The sequence below is a fragment of the Salmo trutta genome, chromosome 15, assembly GCF_901001165.1.
Source record: "Salmo trutta chromosome 15, fSalTru1.1, whole genome shotgun sequence".
Taxonomy (NCBI): domain Eukaryota; kingdom Metazoa; phylum Chordata; class Actinopteri; order Salmoniformes; family Salmonidae; genus Salmo; species Salmo trutta.
This window is the reverse complement of record NC_042971.1, coordinates 34,662,126-34,682,269: the sequence shown is the minus strand read 5'-3', so window position 1 is coordinate 34,682,269 and position 20,144 is coordinate 34,662,126. Positions and strand designations below refer to the sequence as shown.

The following is a 20,144-nucleotide window of genomic DNA, read 5'->3' as shown; positions in this document are numbered from 1 at the left end:
TTTCATCATCCTTGCGGACTACTATCTGCCTGAATCACAAATATTTTTTTCTTGTTGACAGACTATTTAAAAAAATGCAGATCCTGTAACAATCCCGATTTGGACCATGACTTAAAAAACATTTTAGTAAAAAAAAATGGCACTATTTGTATACATTGGAATCACATTTTTCTGAGTTCAAATAATATATAGATACATCTGTATCTAGTCCATAGGCCTAGATTTTTACAATAAACAATGTCTTGCAGTCTTATGCATGAATATGTTCAGGTGTCAGAAGTATGCAAGAGAAAATACATGACATTGGATTTTAGTGAAAGTACAGTTTTATTCCGAACAGGCGAAGATACAAGAGATCAATCTTCCTCTGTGCACAAATAAACACTGCATATCCATGGGCTTCCCTCCATATCCGGTTAAAGTTCATTTACACCACACATTTACTATCACATAGAAGTAAAATAGAGTTGGTCTAAATGCATCCGTAACCACTCAGAAATGGAGTCAAAAAAACAAACCAATTGGGATTTGAATGGATAAGGGGTATAGTAGCCTCGTATATACCAGACTGATTACAGCTGAGCTATCTGTGTAGCGACCATTCATGTAAATTCGCAAGTTCAGGCTGGCTCGCCAGGCTAGCGGTATAGGGGGATGTGCTAAAAAGGACACTGCATATCTGAAAGGACAGGATAGGAGCTCTTTTTGCTCTATTCTTTTTTATTCCTCTGTCAAGATCTGGGGTGGCAGGGTAGCCTAGTGGTTAGAGCATTGGGCTAGTAACTGAGAAGTTGGTAGTTCGAATCCCCGAGCTGACAAGGTACACATCTGTTGTTCTGCCCCTGAACAAAATAAGAATTTGTTCTTAACTGACTTGCCTAGTTAAATAAAGGTACAAAATAAATACAAATCTGTCACCAGACAGGGGTCAAACCTGAGGTCAGCTACATCCAAAAGAAGCCAGTTTTCTTCCAAATAATTGCACATCACAATCCCTCTCCCAGTAAGCAAGAACCACAACAAATGCACAGGTAAAATGAGTTGACGCACTTTATTCCTAAAACAGAAGCCGCACCACCCATCGCTGGCACGGCATTCATATAGAATTATTTATATATATTGCCGTTTTTTTTGTCTAAATGTGTGGTATAAAATACTATATATGACAATGTACCTCTTTATTTGAACACAGTGAACTTCATTGCTGTACAAGTCCTCTGCTGCTACAGCTTAGCTGTAAATCCTCCATGCACAAAGGCATGGACATAATTCTCCAATCTACTTCTTCTGTACATCGTGACAATACAAATATTCTGTCCCCAATACAAAAAATAATACTCTAAAAGCAAACTACTGCGACTTTATTTCATTTTTCTGGGGGTTTTGTTTGTTTTTTAATTAAGAAGATTACATATATCTTAGACCAATTGCTTTAAAGCAGGAAGGCGATATAAACCTTCAAGATTTTTTTAATATATAAAAGAGATTAAGACAAATCATACATTTAAAAACTTACAATAAATAAGATAGATGCAGGCATTTCATTTGGATAAAATGTCATCCAAAGGAAAAAAGGGAATTTTTCGGGTCTTAAAACCAAGGATCCATTCAAGTTTTTCGATCACTGAAATGTGCCTTGATTTCCAATACTTTACATGTTTCCCAAACGGTTTTGCCACAGTGTTACCATGGCGTTACCACAGCAAATACAGTGGCAACCGGGATCTCTCTCTTTTTCTCTTGTTCCTGTTATTAGCATCACCCGTTCCAGAAATCTCCCTTCTTCTTCTTCTTCTTCTTCCACCACAGTGGTAGGAGCAGACTGAGATGTTTCTATGACCCGTTTCTATTGCCGTCGCTACGGCCAAGGCATTCCTTCCATACAGCAGCCTTCTCTAATCTACTCCTATTCAAGTCCAGCATCACCCTGCCAGGTTGGAATTTCCTTTGGCATGTCCCCTAATTTTCTCCCCTTCCCCTCCACCCATTAGGCTATTCGTTACAACATCTTCATGATAAAGTTGTACATCTGGTTGAGCACCACAAAGTGGATGGGCAGACAGGAGCGCCGATCCTGCGTCGCGGGGTCACACGTCAACCAGGAAAGGGCATTGTACTGCTCCAGCACAAATCTACAGAGGGAAGGAGAGAGGAGGGAGGAGGAGAGACACGGCATGTGTTATTCACAACAAACACACCTCTCAAAGTGAGCACAAACCTTGAGATCAAGTGGAATACATTACTATCTCTTTGATAAGCACTTTAGATAGACCAGAAATTGATTGAAAGCATGTCCTAAGATCTTTAATGGCTGAGCCGTGGATGAGATTCACCCTTTGACTGCGGAGTGTGTTTGTGACCGCATAATGTGTGCGTGTGTGGTCTCATTTTTATATCCTCGAGGGGACATGAAATCCACAAAAGTACCCAGAAGGATGGTAAAACAAGGAAAATTATCCCTCGTGGGGACATTTCCCACATCCCCATGAGGACAAAGGCTATTTTAAGCTTAGGTGTTAGGTTTAGTGTTAAAGTTATAATTAGGGTTAGGGGTTAAGGAAAATAGGATTTTGAATGGAAGTACATTTCTGTGTATGTGTGTGTTTACTAGGGAAGGGAATTTTACATTTTTTGATTGTTCGAGTACTCACATGATTTTTTTTCATCAACTGGAAAAACATATTTTTAGAACACAAGGTTCGTGCTGGAAAAACATACAGTAAGTGCACATTTATCTATATGTGTCACGACTTCTACCGAAGGTGGCTCCTCTCCCTGTTCGGGCGGCGCTCGGCGGTCGTCGTCGCCGGTCTACTAGCTGCCACCGATCCCTTTTTCCCTTTTCGTTTGGTTTTGTCTGTCTTTTGTTGCACCTGTTTTGAGTTGGGTTATTAGTGGGTTATTTAGTCTCGCTTGTCTAGGTTGGGTTCGTGCGGGATTGTTTGTTGTTACCTGTTGTGGGTTTTGGGGTTGCGGTTGATTTTCTTTGTCTATTGTGGACTTGCGTTTCTTTCTGGACTGCGTCCTGGCCCTTTTTGGGTGGACTATTTTTGTCTGGTTTGTTTTTATGCCTGTTCATGGTGTTTTTGGACTCTGGAATAAAAACGCTCTGCTAGTGCACATTTCGTCTCCTGCGGCTGACTTCACCCCCTCCCCTCCCCACCACTCCTAGAGAGCAGTGACAATATGCCATCAGATAGCAACAATGATTAATTTATCATAACCATTACGTATAACAAATCCTAATTACTAAATTGGCCCATATTCACTGAGTGTATAAAACATTAGGAACATCTGCTCTTTCCATGACATAGACTGACCAGGTGAATCCAGGTAAAAGCTAAGACTTAGATTGTGAATGTGTGCCATTCACAAGGTGAATGGGCAAGACAAAAGATTTACAGTAAGTGCCTTTGAACGGGGTATGGTAGTAGGTATCAGGTGCACCAGTTTGAGTGTGTCAAGAACTGCAACGCTGCTGGGTTTTTCACACTCAGCAGTTTCCTGTGTGTATCATGAATGGTTCACCACACAAAGGACATCCAGCCAACTTGACACAAATGTGGGAAGCATTGGAGTCAACATGGGCCATCATCCCTGTGGAACGCTTTCGACACCTTGTAGAGCCCATGCCCGATGAATTGAGGCTGTTCTGAGGGAAAAAGTGGGTACAACTCAATATTTGGAAGGTGTTCCTAATGTTTTGTATACTCAGTGTATATTCAGTTAATAGAAAAGAAAGTGCCATTAAAGATTATTTTATTGAAACCATAACCATAATTTCAAGTGGTTACATTATATCGTGGAACACAATCTTCAAAAAGGCAGTAACCTCAGCAGCAGCGCTTGCTCATAGAAGGAGCTTATTGCTGTACAATGGCATAGCTTTGTTTTGTTCATTTTGTAGACAATACACTCTTATTTCCAGAGCCCTTATCACAGTGGAGACACACCTATTTTATAGTATAAAAAAACATGATGTAATATAACAGAATAAAATAGAACTGAACATTTTTCCAAATGAAAAATATTGCCAGTGCAAAGTGATGCACATCTCATGCCTGGAACAGTTAGTGGTTCTCAAAGAGTGATCATTTGAAACGGGACTCAATTTAGCACGTTTTTTCAGGGTTACAAACCAAAACTAGATATACAGACATTGAATTTAGTTTATTCTGACTGTTCTTTGGAATAAAGAAATGTATGAACAATTCCAAATTGAAAACTGCATGGTAATGAATTACGACCAAGACATATGTGTGGTATTACACTGAGTCCTATGTTATTACACTGAGGTCTATGGTATTACACTGAGACCTATGTTATTACACTGAGGTCTATGTTATTACACTGAGGCCTATGATATTACACTGAGACCTATGTTATTACACTGAGGTCTATGTTATTACACTGAGGCCTATGATATTACACTGAGACCTATGATATTACACTGAGACCTATGTTATTACACTGAGACCTATGATATTACACTGAGACCTATGTTATTACACTGAGTCCTATGTTATTACACTGAGACCTATGTTATTACACTGAGTCCTATGTTATTACACTGAGACCTATGTTATTACACTGAGGCCTATGATATTACACTGAGACCTATGTTATTACACTGAGTCCTATGTTATTACACTGAGACCTATGTTATTACACTGAGACCTATGATATTACACTGAGACCTATGTTATTACACTGAGGTCTATGTTATTACACTGAGGCCTATGATATTACACTGAGACCTATGTTATTACACTGAGGTCTATGTTATTACACTGAGGCCTATGATATTACACTGAGACCTATGATATTACACTGAGACCGATGTTATTACACTGAGGTCTATGGTATTACACTGAGTCCTATGTTATTACACTGAGGTCTATGTTATTACACTGAGGCCTATGATATTACACTGAGACCTATGATATTACACTGAGGTCTATGTTATTACACTGAGGCCTATGATATTACACTGAGACCTATGATATTACACTGAGGTCTATGTTATTACACTGAGGCCTATGATATTACACTGAGACCTATGATATTACACTGAGACCGATGTTATTACACTGAGGTCTATGGTATTACACTGAGTCCTATGTTATTACACTGAGGTCTATGTTATTACACTGAGACCTATGTTATTACACTGAGGTCTATGTTATTACACTGAGGCCTATGATATTACACTGAGACCTATGATATTACACTGAGACCGATGTTATTACACTGAGGTCTATGTTATTACACTGAGACCTATGATATTACACTGAGGCCTATGTTATTACACTGAGACCTATAATATTACACTGAGGCCTATGATTACACTGAGACCTATGATATTACACTGAGTCCTATGTTATTACACTGAGACCTATGTTATTACACTGAGGCCTATGATATTACACTGAGACCTATAATATTACACTGAGGCCTATGATTACACTGAGACCTATGATATTACACTGAGTCCTATGTTATTACACTGAGACCTATGTTATTACACTGAGGCCTATGATATTACACTGAGACCTATAATATTACACTGAGGCCTATGATTACACTGAGACCTATGTTATTACACTGAGTCCTATGTTATTACACTGAGGCCTATGATATTACACTGAGACCTATAATATTACACTGAGGCCTATGATTACACTGAGACCTATGATATTACACTGAGACCTATGATATTACACTGAGACCTATGTTATTACACTGAGACCTATGATATTACACGGAGGCCTATGTTATAACACTGAGACCTATGATATAACACTGAGACCTATGTTATTACACTGAGACCTATGTTATTACACTGAGGCCTATGTTATTACACTGAGACCTATGTTATTACACTGAGACCTATGATATTACACTGAGGCCTATGTTATTACACTGAGACCTATGATATTACACTGAGGCCTATGTTATTACACTGAGACCTATGTTATTACACTGAGACCTATGATATTACACTGAGGTCTATGTTATTACACTGAGTCCTATGTTATTACACTGAGACCTATGTAAGTCGCTCTGGATAAGAGCGTCTGCTAAATGACTTAAATGTAAATGTAATATTACACTGAGACCGATGTTATTACACTGAGACCTATGATATTACACTGAGTCCTATGTTATTACACTGAGACCTATGATATTACACTGAGGCCTATGTTATTACACTGAGACCTATGTTATTACACTGAGACCTATGTTATTACACTGAGGCCTATGTTATTACACTGAGACCTATGATATTACACTGAGGTCTATGTGATTACACTGAGACCTATGTTATTACACTGAGACCCTAATATTACACTGAGGCCTATGTTATTACACTGAGACCCTAATATTACACTGAGGCCTATGTTATTACACTGAGACCTATGTTATTACACTGAGACCTATGATATTACACTGAGGCCTATGTTATTACACTGAGGCCTATGATATTACACTGAGGTCTATGTTATTACACTGAGGTCTATGGTATTACACCGAGACCTATGATATTACACTGAGACCTATGCTATTACACTGAGACCTATGATATTACACTGAGACCTATGATATTACACTGAGACCTATGTTATTACACTGAGACCTATGATATTACACTGAGGCCTATGTTATTACACTGAGACCTATAATATTACACTGAGGCCTATGATTACACTGAGACCTATGATATTACACTGAGTCCTATGTTATTACACTGAGACCTATGTTATTACACTGAGGCCTATGATATTACACTGAGACCTATAATATTACACTGAGGCCTATGATTACACTGAGACCTATGATATTACACTGAGTCCTATGTTATTACACTGAGACCTATGTTATTACACTGAGGCCTATGATATTACACTGAGACCTATAATATTACACTGAGGCCTATGATTACACTGAGACCTATGTTATTACACTGAGTCCTATGTTATTACACTGAGGCCTATGATATTACACTGAGACCTATAATATTACACTGAGGCCTATGATTACACTGAGACCTATGATATTACACTGAGACCTATGATATTACACTGAGACCTATGTTATTACACTGAGACCTATGATATTACACGGAGGCCTATGTTATAACACTGAGACCTATGATATAACACTGAGACCTATGTTATTACACTGAGACCTATGTTATTACACTGAGGCCTATGTTATTACACTGAGACCTATGTTATTACACTGAGACCTATGATATTACACTGAGGCCTATGTTATTACACTGAGACCTATGATATTACACTGAGGCCTATGTTATTACACTGAGACCTATGTTATTACACTGAGACCTATGATATTACACTGAGGTCTATGTTATTACACTGAGTCCTATGTTATTACACTGAGACCTATGTAAGTCGCTCTGGATAAGAGCGTCTGCTAAATGACTTAAATGTAAATGTAATATTACACTGAGACCGATGTTATTACACTGAGACCTATGATATTACACTGAGTCCTATGTTATTACACTGAGACCTATGATATTACACTGAGGCCTATGTTATTACACTGAGACCTATGTTATTACACTGAGACCTATGTTATTACACTGAGGCCTATGTTATTACACTGAGACCTATGATATTACACTGAGGTCTATGTGATTACACTGAGACCTATGTTATTACACTGAGACCCTAATATTACACTGAGGCCTATGTTATTACACTGAGACCCTAATATTACACTGAGGCCTATGTTATTACACTGAGACCTATGTTATTACACTGAGACCTATGATATTACACTGAGGCCTATGTTATTACACTGAGGCCTATGATATTACACTGAGGTCTATGTTATTACACTGAGGTCTATGGTATTACACCGAGACCTATGATATTACACTGAGACCTATGCTATTACACTGAGACCTATGATATTACACTGAGACCTATGATATTACACTGAGACCTATGTTATTACACTGAGGCCTATGATATTACACTGAGGCCTATGTTATTACACTGAGACCTATGTTATTACACTGAGGTCTATGTTATTACACTGAGGTCTATGGTATTACACTGAGACCTATGTTATTACACTGAGGTCTATGTTATTACACTGAGACCTATGTTATTACACTGAGACCTATGATATTACACTGAGACCTATGTTATTACACTGAGACCTATGATATTACACTGAGGCCTATGTTATTACACTGAGGCCTATGATATTACACTGAGGCCTATGTTATTACACTGAGACCTATGTTATTACACTGAGGTCTATGTTATTGCACTGAGGTCTATGGTATTACACTGAGACCTATGTTATTACACCGAGACCTATGTTATTACACTGAGGTCTATGTTATTACACTGAGACCTATGTTATTACACTGAGACCTATGATATTACACTGAGACCTATGTTATTACACTGAGACCTATGATATTACACTGAGACCTATGTTATTACACTGAGGCCTATGTTATTACACTGAGACCTATGTTATTACACTGAGGTCTATGTTATTACACTGAGGTCTATGGTATTACACTGAGACCTATGTTATTACACCGAGACCTATGTTATTACACTGAGGTCTATGTTATTACACTGAGACCTATGTTATTACACTGAGACCTATGTTATTACACTGAGACCTATGATATTACACTGAGACCTATGTTATTACACTGAGACCTATGTTATTACACTGAGGTCTATGTTATTACACTGAGGCCTATGTTATTACACTGAGACCTATGTAAGTCGCTCTGGATAAGAGCGTCTGCTAAATGACTTAAATGTAAATGTAAATATGTTTGGTGAATAAGCATATACTTAAGGATTCTGATGAAAGTACGCTCTTTGTCTTTTAAAAACTAATGTTTTTGCATTTTTTCAGTGTGGAACCAGTCTCTGTTCAGGAGGGTTATAGCCTAGGCTAACCAATTCTACATGGCACTAGCAGTTCACAAAGTAGCTTAAGCAGAAAATAGACGGGACGCAATTATTCCAAAACTGCAACTTGTTGATTGAACACATATTTTCCTACGTCAATCAACCAGTCCATTTTGAATTTGTGTCATAATTTGGCAAGGAATATAGCTTGTGTATCCCATCAGTTAGACACGTTTTTTAGGCATTTATTTCTGTAGGCCTAACGGGAGCTTGTGTGTGCACTCAGTATGTGTGTGTAGAGGGAGCAGTCGGAACGCAATTGAGTGAATGAGATACGGAGGGGAAAGGACATTTAGGGAGAAGAACAGTGCGATGCTTGGCTTCTTTTTTGTTGTGCCCCGCAAATGCACATGTACAAATGGACACTAGAGTCAAAACAAATGAATGTTGTCTTCAAGACAAAATTTCACTTGCCTGTTCGGGCAGCCACAAAGTACATTCCACCAAATAGTTTTACAGTGTTTGAATTTGTTTAAATCTCTGGTTAACAATGGAGCTTTGACGTCTGTTCGAGTACTCAAGTATACCGCCCTAACAGATCCACAGATGATGCAATCTCTATTACACTGCACACTGCCCTTTCCCACCTGGACAAAATTAACACCTATGTGAGAATGCTATTCATTGACTACAGCTCAGTTCAACACCATAGTGCCCTCAAAGCTCATCACTAAGCTAAGGACCCTGGGACTAAACACCTCCCTCTGCAACTGGATTCTGGACTTCCTGACGGGCCGCCCCCAGGTGGTAAGGGTAGGTAATAACACATCTGCCATGCTGATCCTCAACACGGGGGCCCTCAGGGGTGCGTGCTCAGTCCCCTCCTGCACTCCCTGTTCACTCATGACTGCACAGCCAGGCACGACTCCAACACCATCATCAAGTTTGCCGATGACACAACAGTGGTAGGCCTGATCACCGACAACGACGAGACAGCCTATAGAAGGAGGTCAGAGACCTGGCTGTGTGGTGCCAGGACAACAATCTCTCCATCAACGTGATCAAGACAAAGGAGATGATTGTGGACTACAGGAAAAGGAGGACCGAACACACCCCCATTCTCACCGATGGGGCTGTAGTGGAGCAGGTTGAGAGCTTCAAGTTCCTTGGTGTCCACATCCCCAACAAACTAACATGGTCCAAGCACACCAAGACAGTCGTGAAGAGGGCATGACAAAACTTATTCTCCCTCAGGAGACTGAAAAGATTTGGCATTAGTCTTCAGATCCTCATAAAGTTCTACAGCTGCACCATCGAGGGCATCCTGACTGGTTGCACCACTGCCTGGTATGGCAACTGCTCAGCCTCTGACTGCAAGGCACTACAGAGGGTACTGCGTACGGCCCAGTACATCACTGGTGCCAAGCTTCCTGCCATCCAAGACCTCTATACCAGGCGGTGTCAGAGGAAGGCCCTAAAAATTGTCAAAGACTCCAGCCTCCCTAGTCATAGACTTTTCTCTCTGCTACCGCATGACAAGCGGTACCGGAGAGCCAAGTCTAGGTCCATCAGGCTTCTAAACAGCTTCTACCCCCAAGCCATAAGACTCCTGAACATCTAGTCAAATGGCTACTCAGACTATTTGCATTGCCCCCCCCCCCCACTCCCCCCCCCCCCCTTTACACTGCTACTCTCTGTTATTATCTATGCATAGTCACTTTAATAACTCTACCTACATGTACATATTACCTCAATTACCTCGACTAACCGGTGCCCCCGCACATTGACTCTGTACCGGTAATCCCTGTATATTGCCTTGCTATTGTTATTTTACTGTTGCTCTTTAATTATTAGTTATTTTTTATTTCTTATTCATATTTTTGGGGGGGTATTTTATTTTGTATTTTTTTAAACTGCACTGTTTTTTAGGGCTTGTAAGTAAGTATTTCACTGTTGTATTCGGTGAATGTGACAAATAACATTTGATTTGATTTGAATTACTTGATTACTCATGCCCATCCCCAATGTTTACCTGAGTACGTCTGAGGTCTGATTGGAGTCGAGTGGGTGGGAGTGTTTGCTGTGCAGCAGTTCATCTGATTGCACTGAAGACACGTGGAGATGCAGAGAAGCCTGGGGAAAAGACAAGACACACAGGAAGTCAGTGACAGGCCTAGCTGAACCATTCACACAGTAATAACAGAGCAAACAAAAGTCAGTCAATCACTGATATCTGGAGCAAGTGAATAGAATCTAGGTTAAAATAAAATAATGTGTTAATTAACTATGAGTGATTGATACTGAATCCTGTCAGTCAAAAACAATTATTTTAAAAATGACTATTAACAATGACTTCAAAGTGGCATGAGATCAGAAGACATATTATAATCCAGGGCCCGTATTCATAAATCGTCTCAGACTACAACAATGTTGATCCTAGATCAGCACTCATACTCTGAGACAATATGAATATGGGCCAGGAGTATGAGTGCAGATGTCTGACAGCTTTACCTTGAGGAAAAGGGGACACTGGTTCTGAGCTTGAGGGCAGGCTGACCAGAACCAGTCAGGCAGTGGGCCGGCTTTGGCTGTGGACACAAAGTAGCCAAGGGCCAGGGGCTGCTGCAGGATGTTAGGAGCTTCATCGTGGGACTCCATCCGGTCTGTACTCTGGCCCTGGAAGGGAAGAGGAGGAGGCGGAGTTCATCTCTGGCGTGTAATAATGCACACTGTAAAAGTATTTTTGGTTTTTCATACATTACAGAACAACTGTTCAAGAAAACTAAGTAGCACTAGCATTATCAATACAGGCCAAATCTACTTTAATAAGTTACTTTACTTAAATGTCATCTTTGTGTTCATCTTAAAGGGGCAATCTGCCATTGAAACAATAACAAAGCGGTAACCTGCCACTGTTTTGATTTAAAGCTGAGGGCTGGAGAAATGTAACTCTCAAATTCATAGACATATGAGCTATGGATGCAAGAACTGACCATCCATAATATATGCACAATTACAGCTTTAACCATGTTTTGTGTTGATACAATTTTTTTATTTTATTTTTATTTTTATTTCACCTTTATTTAACCAGGTAGGCAAGTTGAGAACAAGTTCTCATTTACAACTGCGACCTGGCCAAGATAAAGCAAAGCAGTTCGACAACATACAACAACACAGAGTTACACATGGAATTAACAAACATACAGTCAATAATACAGTAGAAAATAAGTCTACATACAATGTGAGCAAATGAGGTGAGATAAGGGAGGTAAAGCCAAAAAAGGCCATGGTGGCAAAGTAACAATGTAAAAATAGTTTGTGAATTACTCTGTTTACAAAGAAGTGAAACCAGCTTATTTATTATTCTGATGTGGTATGACATTTAAATTAAGCTCATGAGGCATTTATAAGTTATATTCTTCAATAATCAATGGGTATATTTCATTCATTTAAAAGTATGAAAATGGATGTAGCAACTGCAGATTGTGTCACTTCTGCTCCCGCTCTTACCCCCCTGGCGCTGAGGGCGCCAGGCTGCCCTGCATCACTAACTCTTATCATCCATTACACACACCTGCCTTCCCTCGTCACGCGCTTCAGCGATATTGGACTCACCTGGACTCACTCATCACCTGTTATTACATCCCCTATATTTGTCAGTTCCCCAGCTCTGTTCCCTGCTGCTGCATTGATTGTTTTTTGTCTGTGTTATCTGTATGCTGACACTGTTACCGTCTCATTCCATGTCCGTTCTACATTAAATGTTTTACTCCCCGTACCTGCTTCGTCTCTCCAGCGTCATCCATGTGACAGATTGCCCCTTTAAGTTAAAGTTTTTTAAATAAAGTCTGTTGTGGTGTGGTGGGCCTACCTTGCTGCCGTCTCCCCCCTGGTGGTAGTGGCCGCCAGGGGAGTGTACGGGTGAGGTGGTGGGCGAGGCGGGCAGGATATTGATGATGTCGGGGTCCACCAGGTCATTCTCCTGGTCCAGCAGGTCAAAGATCCCAATGGCGTCCGACCCATCTGGACAGAGGAGAGGAGAAGAGGATAGAAACTCAAAAAACTACTTCTTTCCAATGGACTAAATCAATTATTGTCAATAAGGATAAGAAAAAGGTAAGGTCAAAGTTGAGAGTTGAGAGGTGAGGCCAGAGGGAGGAGCAGAGGTACAGTAGACTCACCGGGGATGGGGTTGAAGGCGATATCTATGTTGGTGTCAGTAGTGTAGTTGGAGCTAGCCACCTGGACAAAGGCTGAGGTGGGAAACACCAGGATGTGGGTACAGGATGTGTCCTGAGGAGTGCTCAGCTGGGACGTCTGCATGTTCAGAGTGGTGCTGCGGCCAAACACTGAGCCTGTAGACACAGAGTCTGGAGAGAAAGAGGGAGACAGGTTAATAATGCCTTCATCTTCATTGAATCTACATTGAAGGCATACAGTATACACACAAATGGAAACGGGTGGCATCTGCTATAGCTATCATCCATGAATTAGTCAATTCATTAGTAACAACACTTAATTAATGCAGCAAAAATGTAAGTGGTGCCAATAAAAGCAAACTCGATCTTTCAACTGGCCATTTTTATTCAGTCCAGTGCTCTATTGCATTTTATAATTATCATTGGATCTGTGGAGTATAACCCACAATGCCTGGGTCAAAGCCAAGTCCTGGGAGAGGAGACATCCATCTCCTTTAACCAAAACCACTGGTCCGGAGGGACCAGTCCAGCCCCTCCTCATATACAGCAGTAGACCCATATTATACACCCACAGTATCAATGGTTCATGCCAGTCTCCATCACATCACACAGAAATCAATGGAGTTTGAGAACCAGTGGTTTATGGCTGAGAGAAGCACTGTCCTCAGACCCATCAATCTGATAACAACAGGGAGCGACAGGCATTATGATAGGCTGCCATCATCCATCAGACACACACACACAGGGCAGGAGAACGTAGTACCTGGCATGATGACAAAGGAGCCCTGAGGCTCCATGGCGACTAGGCAAGCGCTAAGGATGCTGGGAGTGTCGGAGGCAGAGATGCCACACATACGACACACCTCCTTGAGACGGCGACTCAGAGACTGCAGGTTCCTCCTGCTCAACAGAATACTCCAGTCTGGGACCGAGGCAGAAAGGAGAGAGAGAGAGAGAGGGGGAGAGAGAGCGAGACGAGTGAGTGAACGAGTAAGACAAGATAAACACAAGAAAATAAACGTATAACAGTGAAATAGAAGGCTCCACCTCACCTTTCAACTCGCCATGTCCCATTCTGCCCAGTCGACCAATCACCACCCTCCATGGTACTGATGTCATCTGCACCAGCCCCAAGCACCAATCCCACAGCTTCTGCAGGCCCGACCTCCGGGCAGAGCCTTTTTTCCTCCGCGCTCTGTGTCGAAACAAAAACACACACACACATTCTGTCACACTCTGAAACGACAGCTGAACATTTAACACAACACTTATTACTACAAATCACTAGAGTTGCAAGGTTGGAAGGAAAGTTGTAGATTGTTGACCTTACAATATTCATTACTACACTTCATTATTAGACAGTTTTCATCATTACCTGGTATATCGTAAAAAACGAAAAACTCAATGCAAAACAAACATTGTTTTGCTAAAAAAAAAAAACTGCTAGCTGCAATAGCCTGCCATTTGTAATGCTCTGCTCGAGGTTTGCTGACTCTAGATGGTGGTGAGGATGATGATGGTGTGTGCTGTCGGGTGGTCCCACCTGTTGGGCACGTCGATGCTGATGATGCAGGTCTCCAGCAGCTCTCCGTACAGGTCAGTGCAGGTGGCCAGGAGCCAGCGCTGGTCGTGGGACAGGCAGTAGCCCACAAACAGCACGTTGTACTTCTGAGAGGCCTCCCCGAACGTCTCCCCCAGCTCCGTCTGCTTGTCCTTGGTCGGCGCCAGGATGAAGGGGGGCGTGTATAGCCGCAAACACTCTGGTCTCTGTTGGGCGACGAGAGAGAGGGGTCAAAGGTTAGGGGTTAGTGGTTATACAAGGGTCGTGTTTATTAGGCAGAACATGTTTGACTGGGAGGTACTACTTCAATTTGTCAAATAACTATGATATCTTTTTGTTTTCCATTGCAACACGGTTGGGTACATTGTGCCCTCCTGAACACAATCCAGGACTTAAATCTATCTACTCCAGGACTAGAAAGACGTATGAGAATCACTGAGTTGGTTAGTCGACTGAGCCAACATTCCAAAAGTGTCACTACAGTTGTCCCCTCTCCCCACCCAAATCCCTGAAGAGATGACATTTATCCAGCTAGCTAAGTAGCTCAGCGTTTGTCTCTAGTACCCCCTCCACTCCACTGTGTACAGGGGGAAATGCAATGTAGTGGCTGGTGGGTGAGTGGCTAGCTGGCCTGGGAGAGTTAAATAGGATTGGGTGCCAGTCTAGGGCCTCTCCCTGTCTAAACCTGCAGCCTGGAATCCATTAGGGAGGTCTCAGGGAGCTAGCCAAGCAGATAATGGAAAGAAAACTGTTGAGAAGGAAGAGGGTTATAGGTTCGACTGGTCTTGTTCCAGGACTAAGGGGGTTAGTATAACCCTCTCTCCAGCTCAGTGCTCCCTCTCTTACTGGCACACTACACATGGCCAGAGCAGAGGGCTGAGGAGCAGAGGGCTGGAGAGCAGAGGGCTGGAGAGCAGAGGGCTGAGGAGCAGAGGGCTGGAGAGCAGAGGGCTGGAGAGCAGAGGGCTGAGGAGCAGAGGGCTGGAGAGCAGAGGGCTGGAGAGCAGAGGGCTGGAGAGCAGAGGGCTGAGGAGCAGAGGGCTGGAGAGCAGAGGGCTGGAGAGCAGAGGGCTGAGGAGCAGAGGGCTGGAGAGCAGAGGGCTGAGGAGCAGAGGGCTGGAGAGCAGAGGGCTGGAGAGCAGAGGGCTGGAGAGCAGAGGGCTGGAGAGCAGAGGGCTGAGGAGCAGAGGGCTGGAGAGCAGAGGGCTGAGGAGCAGAGGGCTGAGGAGCAGAGGGCTGGAGAGCAGAGGGCTGGAGAGCAGAGGGCTGGAGAGCAGAGGGCTGGAGAGCAGAGGGCTAAGGAGCAGAGGGCTGGAGAGCAGAGGGCTGAGGAGCAGAGGGCTGGAGAGCAGAGGGCTGGAGAGCAGAGGGCTGAGGAGCAGAGGGCTGAGGAGCAGAGGGCTGGAGAGCAGAGGGCTGGAGAGCAGAGGGCTAAGGAGCAGAGGGCTGGAGAGCAGAGGGCTAAGGAGCAGAGGGCTGAGGAGCAGAGGGCTGGAGAGCAGAGGGCTGGAGAGCAGAGGGCTGGAGAGCAGAAGGCTAAGGAGCAGAGGGCTGGAGAGCAGAGGGCTAAGGAGCAGAGGGCTGGAGAGCAGAGGGCTGGAGAGCAGAGGGCTGGAGAGCAGAGGGCTGGAGAGCAGAGGGCTAAGGAGCAGAGGGCTGAGGAGCAGAGGGCTGAGGAGCAGAGGGCTGGAGAGCAGAGGGCTGGAGAGCAGAGGGCTGGAGAGCAGAGGGCTGGAGTGCAGAGGGCTAAGGAGCAGAGGGCTGGAGAGCAGAGGGCTGAGGATCAGAGGGCTGGAGAGCAGAGGGCTGGAGAGCAGAGGGCTGGAGAGCAGAGGGCTAAGGAGCAGAGGGCTAAGGAGCAGAGGGCTGGAGAGCAGAGGGCTGGAGAGCAGAAGGCTAAGGAGCAGAGGGCTGGAGAGCAGAGGGCTGAGGAGCGGAGGACTGGAGAGCAGAGGGCTGGAGAGCAGAGGGCTGAGGAGCAGAGGGCTGGAGAGCAGAGGGCTGGAGAGCAGAGGGCTAAGGAGCAGAGGGCTGAGGATCAGAGGGCTGGAGAGCAGAAGGCTAAGGAGCAGAGGGCTGGAGAGCAGAGGGCTAAGGAGCAGAGGGCTGGAGAGCAGAGGGCTGGAGAGCAGAGGGCTGGAGAGCAGAGGGCTAAGGAGCAGAGGGCTGAGGAGCAGAGGGCTGAGGAGCAGAGGGCTGGAGAGCAGAGGGCTGGAGAGCAGAGGGCTGGAGAGCAGAGGGCTGGAGTGCAGAGGGCTAAGGAGCAGAGGGCTGGAGAGCAGAGGGCTGAGGAGCAGAGGGCTGGAGAGCAGAGGGCTGGAGAGCAGAGGGCTGGAGAGCAGAGGGCTAAGGAGCAGAGGGCTAAGGAGCAGAGGGCTGGAGAGCAGAGGGCTGGAGAGCAGAAGGCTAAGGAGCAGAGGGCTGGAGAGCAGAGGGCTGAGGAGCGGAGGACTGGAGAGCAGAGGGCTGGAGAGCAGAGGGCTGAGGAGCAGAGGGCTGGAGAGCAGAGGGCTGGAGAGCAGAGGGCTAAGGAGCAGAGGGCTGAGGATCAGAGGGCTGGAGAGCAGAAGGCTAAGGAGCAGAGGGCTGGAGAGCAGAGGGCTAAGGAGCAGAGGGCTGGAGAGCAGAGGGCTGGAGAGCAGAGGGCTGGAGAGCAGAGGGCTAAGGAGCAGAGGGCTGAGGAGCAGAGGGCTGAGGAGCAGAGGGCTGGAGAGCAGAGGGCTGGAGAGCAGAGGGCTGGAGAGCAGAGGGCTGGAGTGCAGAGGGCTAAGGAGCAGAGGGCTGGAGAGCAGAGGGCTGAGGATCAGAGGGCTGGAGAGCAGAGGGCTGGAGAGCAGAGGGCTGGAGAGCAGAGGGCTAAGGAGCAGAGGGCTAAGGAGCAGAGGGCTGGAGAGCAGAGGGCTGGAGAGCAGAAGGCTGAGGAGCAGAGGGCTGGAGAGCAGAGGGCTGAGGAGCGGAGGACTGGAGAGCAGAGGGCTGGAGAGCAGAGGGCTGAGGAGCAGAGGGCTGGAGAGCAGAGGGCTGGAGAGCAGAGGGCTAAGGAGCAGAGGGCTGAGGATCAGAGGGCTGGAGAGCAGAAGGCTAAGGAGCAGAGGGCTGGAGAGCAGAGGGCTGAGGAGCAGAGGGCTGAGGAGCAGAGGGCTGGAGAGCAGAGGGCTGGAGAGCAGAGGGCTAAGGAGCAGAGGGCTGGAGAGCAGAGGGCTGAGGAGCAGAGGGCTGGAGAGCAGAGGGCTGGAGAGCAGAGGGCTAAGGAGCAGAGGGCTGGAGAGCAGAGGGCTGGAGAGCAGAGGGCTGAGGAGCAGAGGGCTGAGGAGCAGAGGGCTGGAGAGCAGAGGGCTGGAGAGCAGAGGGCTAAGGAGCAGAGGGCTGGAGAGCAGAGGGCTGAGGAGCAGAGGGCTGAGGAGCAGAGGGCTGGAGAGCAGAGGGCTGGAGAGCAGAGGGCTGGAGAGCAGAGGGCTAAGGAGCAGAGGGCTGGAGAGCAGAGGGCTGAGGATCAGAGGGCTGGAGAGCAGAGGGCTGGAGAGCAGAGGGCTGGAGAGCAGAGGGCTAAGGAGCAGAGGGCTGGAGAGCAGAGGGCTGGAGAGCAGAGGGCTGGAGAGCAGAGGGCTGAGGAGCAGAGGGCTGGAGAGCAGAGGGCTGGAGAGCAGAGGGCTGGAGAGCAGAGGGCTGGAGAGCAGAGGGCTAAGGAGCAGAGGGCTGGAGAGCAGAGGGCTGGAGAGCAGAGGGCTAAGGAGCAGAGGGCTGGAGAGCAGAGGGCTGGAGAGCAGAGGGCTGGAGAGCAGAGGGCTAAGGAGCAGAGGGCTGGAGAGCAGAGGGCTGGAGAGCAGAGGGCTGGAGAGCAGAGGGCTGGAGAGCAGAGGGCTGGAGAGCAGAAGGCTAAGGAGCAGAGGGCTGGAGAGCAGAGGGCTAAGGAGCAGAGGGCTGGAGAGCAGAGGGCTAAGGAGCAGAGGGCTGAGGAGCAGAGGGCTGAGGAGCAGAGGGCTGGAGAGCAGAGGGCTGGAGAGCAGAGGGCTAAGGAGCAGAGGGCTGGAGAGCAGAGGGCTAAGGAGCAGAGGGCTGGAGAGCAGAGGGCTGGAGAGCAGAGGGCTGGAGAGCAGAGGGCTGGAGAGCAGAGGGCTGAGGAGCAGAGGGCTGAGGAGCAGAGGGCTGAGGAGCAGAGGGCTGGAGAGCAGAGGGCTGGAGAGCAGAGGGCTAAGGAGCAGAGGGCTGGAGAGCAGAGGGCTAAGGAGCAGAGGGCTGGAGAGCAGAGGGCTGGAGAGCAGAGGGCTGGAGAGCAGAAGGCTAAGGAGCAGAGGGCTGGAGAGCAGAGGGCTAAGGAGCAGAGGGCTGGAGAGCAGAGGGCTAAGGAGCAGAGGGCTGAGGAGCAGAGGGCTGAGGAGCAGAGGGCTGGAGAGCAGAGGGCTGGAGAGCAGAGGGCTAAGGAGCAGAGGGCTGGAGAGCAGAGGGCTAAGGAGCAGAGGGCTGGAGAGCAGAGGGCTGGAGAGCAGAGGGCTGGAGAGCAGAGGGCTGAGGATCAGAGGGCTGGAGAGCAGAGGGCTTGAGAGCAGATGGCTGAGGAGCAGAGGGCTGAGGAGCAGAGGGCTGGAGAGCAGAGGGCTGGAGAGCAGAGGGCTGAGGAGCAGAGGGCTGGAGAGCAGAGGGCTGGAGAGCAGAGGGCTGAGGAGCAGAGGGCTGAGGAGCAGAGGGCTGGAGAGCAGAGGGCTGGAGAGCAGAGGGCTGAGGATCAGAGGGCTGGAGAGCAGAGGGCTAAGGAGCAGAGGGCTGGAGAGCAGAGGGCTGGAGAGCAGAGGGCTGGAATGCAGAGGGCTGGAGAGCAGAGGGCTAAGGAGCAGAGGGCTGGAGAGCAGAGGGCTGGAGAGCAGAAGGCTAAGGAGCAGAGGGCTGGAGAGCAGAAGGCTGAGGATCAGAGGGCTGGAGAGCAGAGGGCTGGAGAGCAGAGGGCTGGAGAGCAGAGGGCTGGAGAGCAGAGGGCTGAGGAGCAGAGGGCTGAGAGCAGAGGGCTAAGGAGCAGAGGGCTGAGGAGCAGAGGGCTGGAGAGCAGAGGGCTGGAGAGCAGAGGGCTGGAGAGCAGAGGGCTAAGGAGCAGAGGGCTGGAGAGCAGAGGGCTAAGGAGCAGAGGGCTGAGGAGCAGAGGGCTGGAGAGCAGAGGGCTGGAGAGCAGAGGGCTAAGGAGCAGAGGGCTGAGGAGCAGAGGGCTGGAGAGCAGAGGGCTGGAGAGCAGAGGGCTGGAGAGCAGAGGGCTGGAGAGCAGAGGGCTGGAGAGCAGAGGGCTAAGGAGCAGAGGGCTGGAGAGCAGAGGGCTGAGGATCAGAGGGCTGAGGAGCAGAGGGCTGGAGAGCAGAGGGCTAAGGAGCAGAGGGCTGAGAGCAGAGAGCTAAGGAGCAGAGGGCTGGAGAGCAGAGGGCTGGAGAGCAGAGGGCTGGAGAGCAGAGGGCTGGAGAGCAGAGGGCTAAGGATCAGAGGGCT

The 20,144-nt window shown here is 46.7% G+C and overlaps 1 protein-coding gene across 1 annotated transcript in view; it reads right to left on the bottom strand.

Annotated features, from left to right (window-relative positions):
* Positions 1–313: 313 nt before the first annotated feature.
* Positions 314–20,144, bottom strand: part of med13a (mediator complex subunit 13a) — a 121,498-nt gene continuing 101,667 nt past the window's right edge. Inside the window, exons 23-30 of the mRNA XM_029691161.1 lie at positions 14,661–14,884; positions 14,170–14,312; positions 13,881–14,039; positions 13,100–13,288; positions 12,790–12,941; positions 11,430–11,594; positions 10,951–11,051; positions 314–2,132 (exon numbers count right to left, since the gene is read on the bottom strand). Of these exons, the coding sequence (XP_029547021.1) occupies positions 2,000–2,132; positions 10,951–11,051; positions 11,430–11,594; positions 12,790–12,941; positions 13,100–13,288; positions 13,881–14,039; positions 14,170–14,312; positions 14,661–14,884 (1,266 nt within the window). The 3' untranslated portion in view covers positions 314–1,999. The remainder of the gene's footprint in view (positions 2,133–10,950; positions 11,052–11,429; positions 11,595–12,789; positions 12,942–13,099; positions 13,289–13,880; positions 14,040–14,169; positions 14,313–14,660; positions 14,885–20,144) is intronic.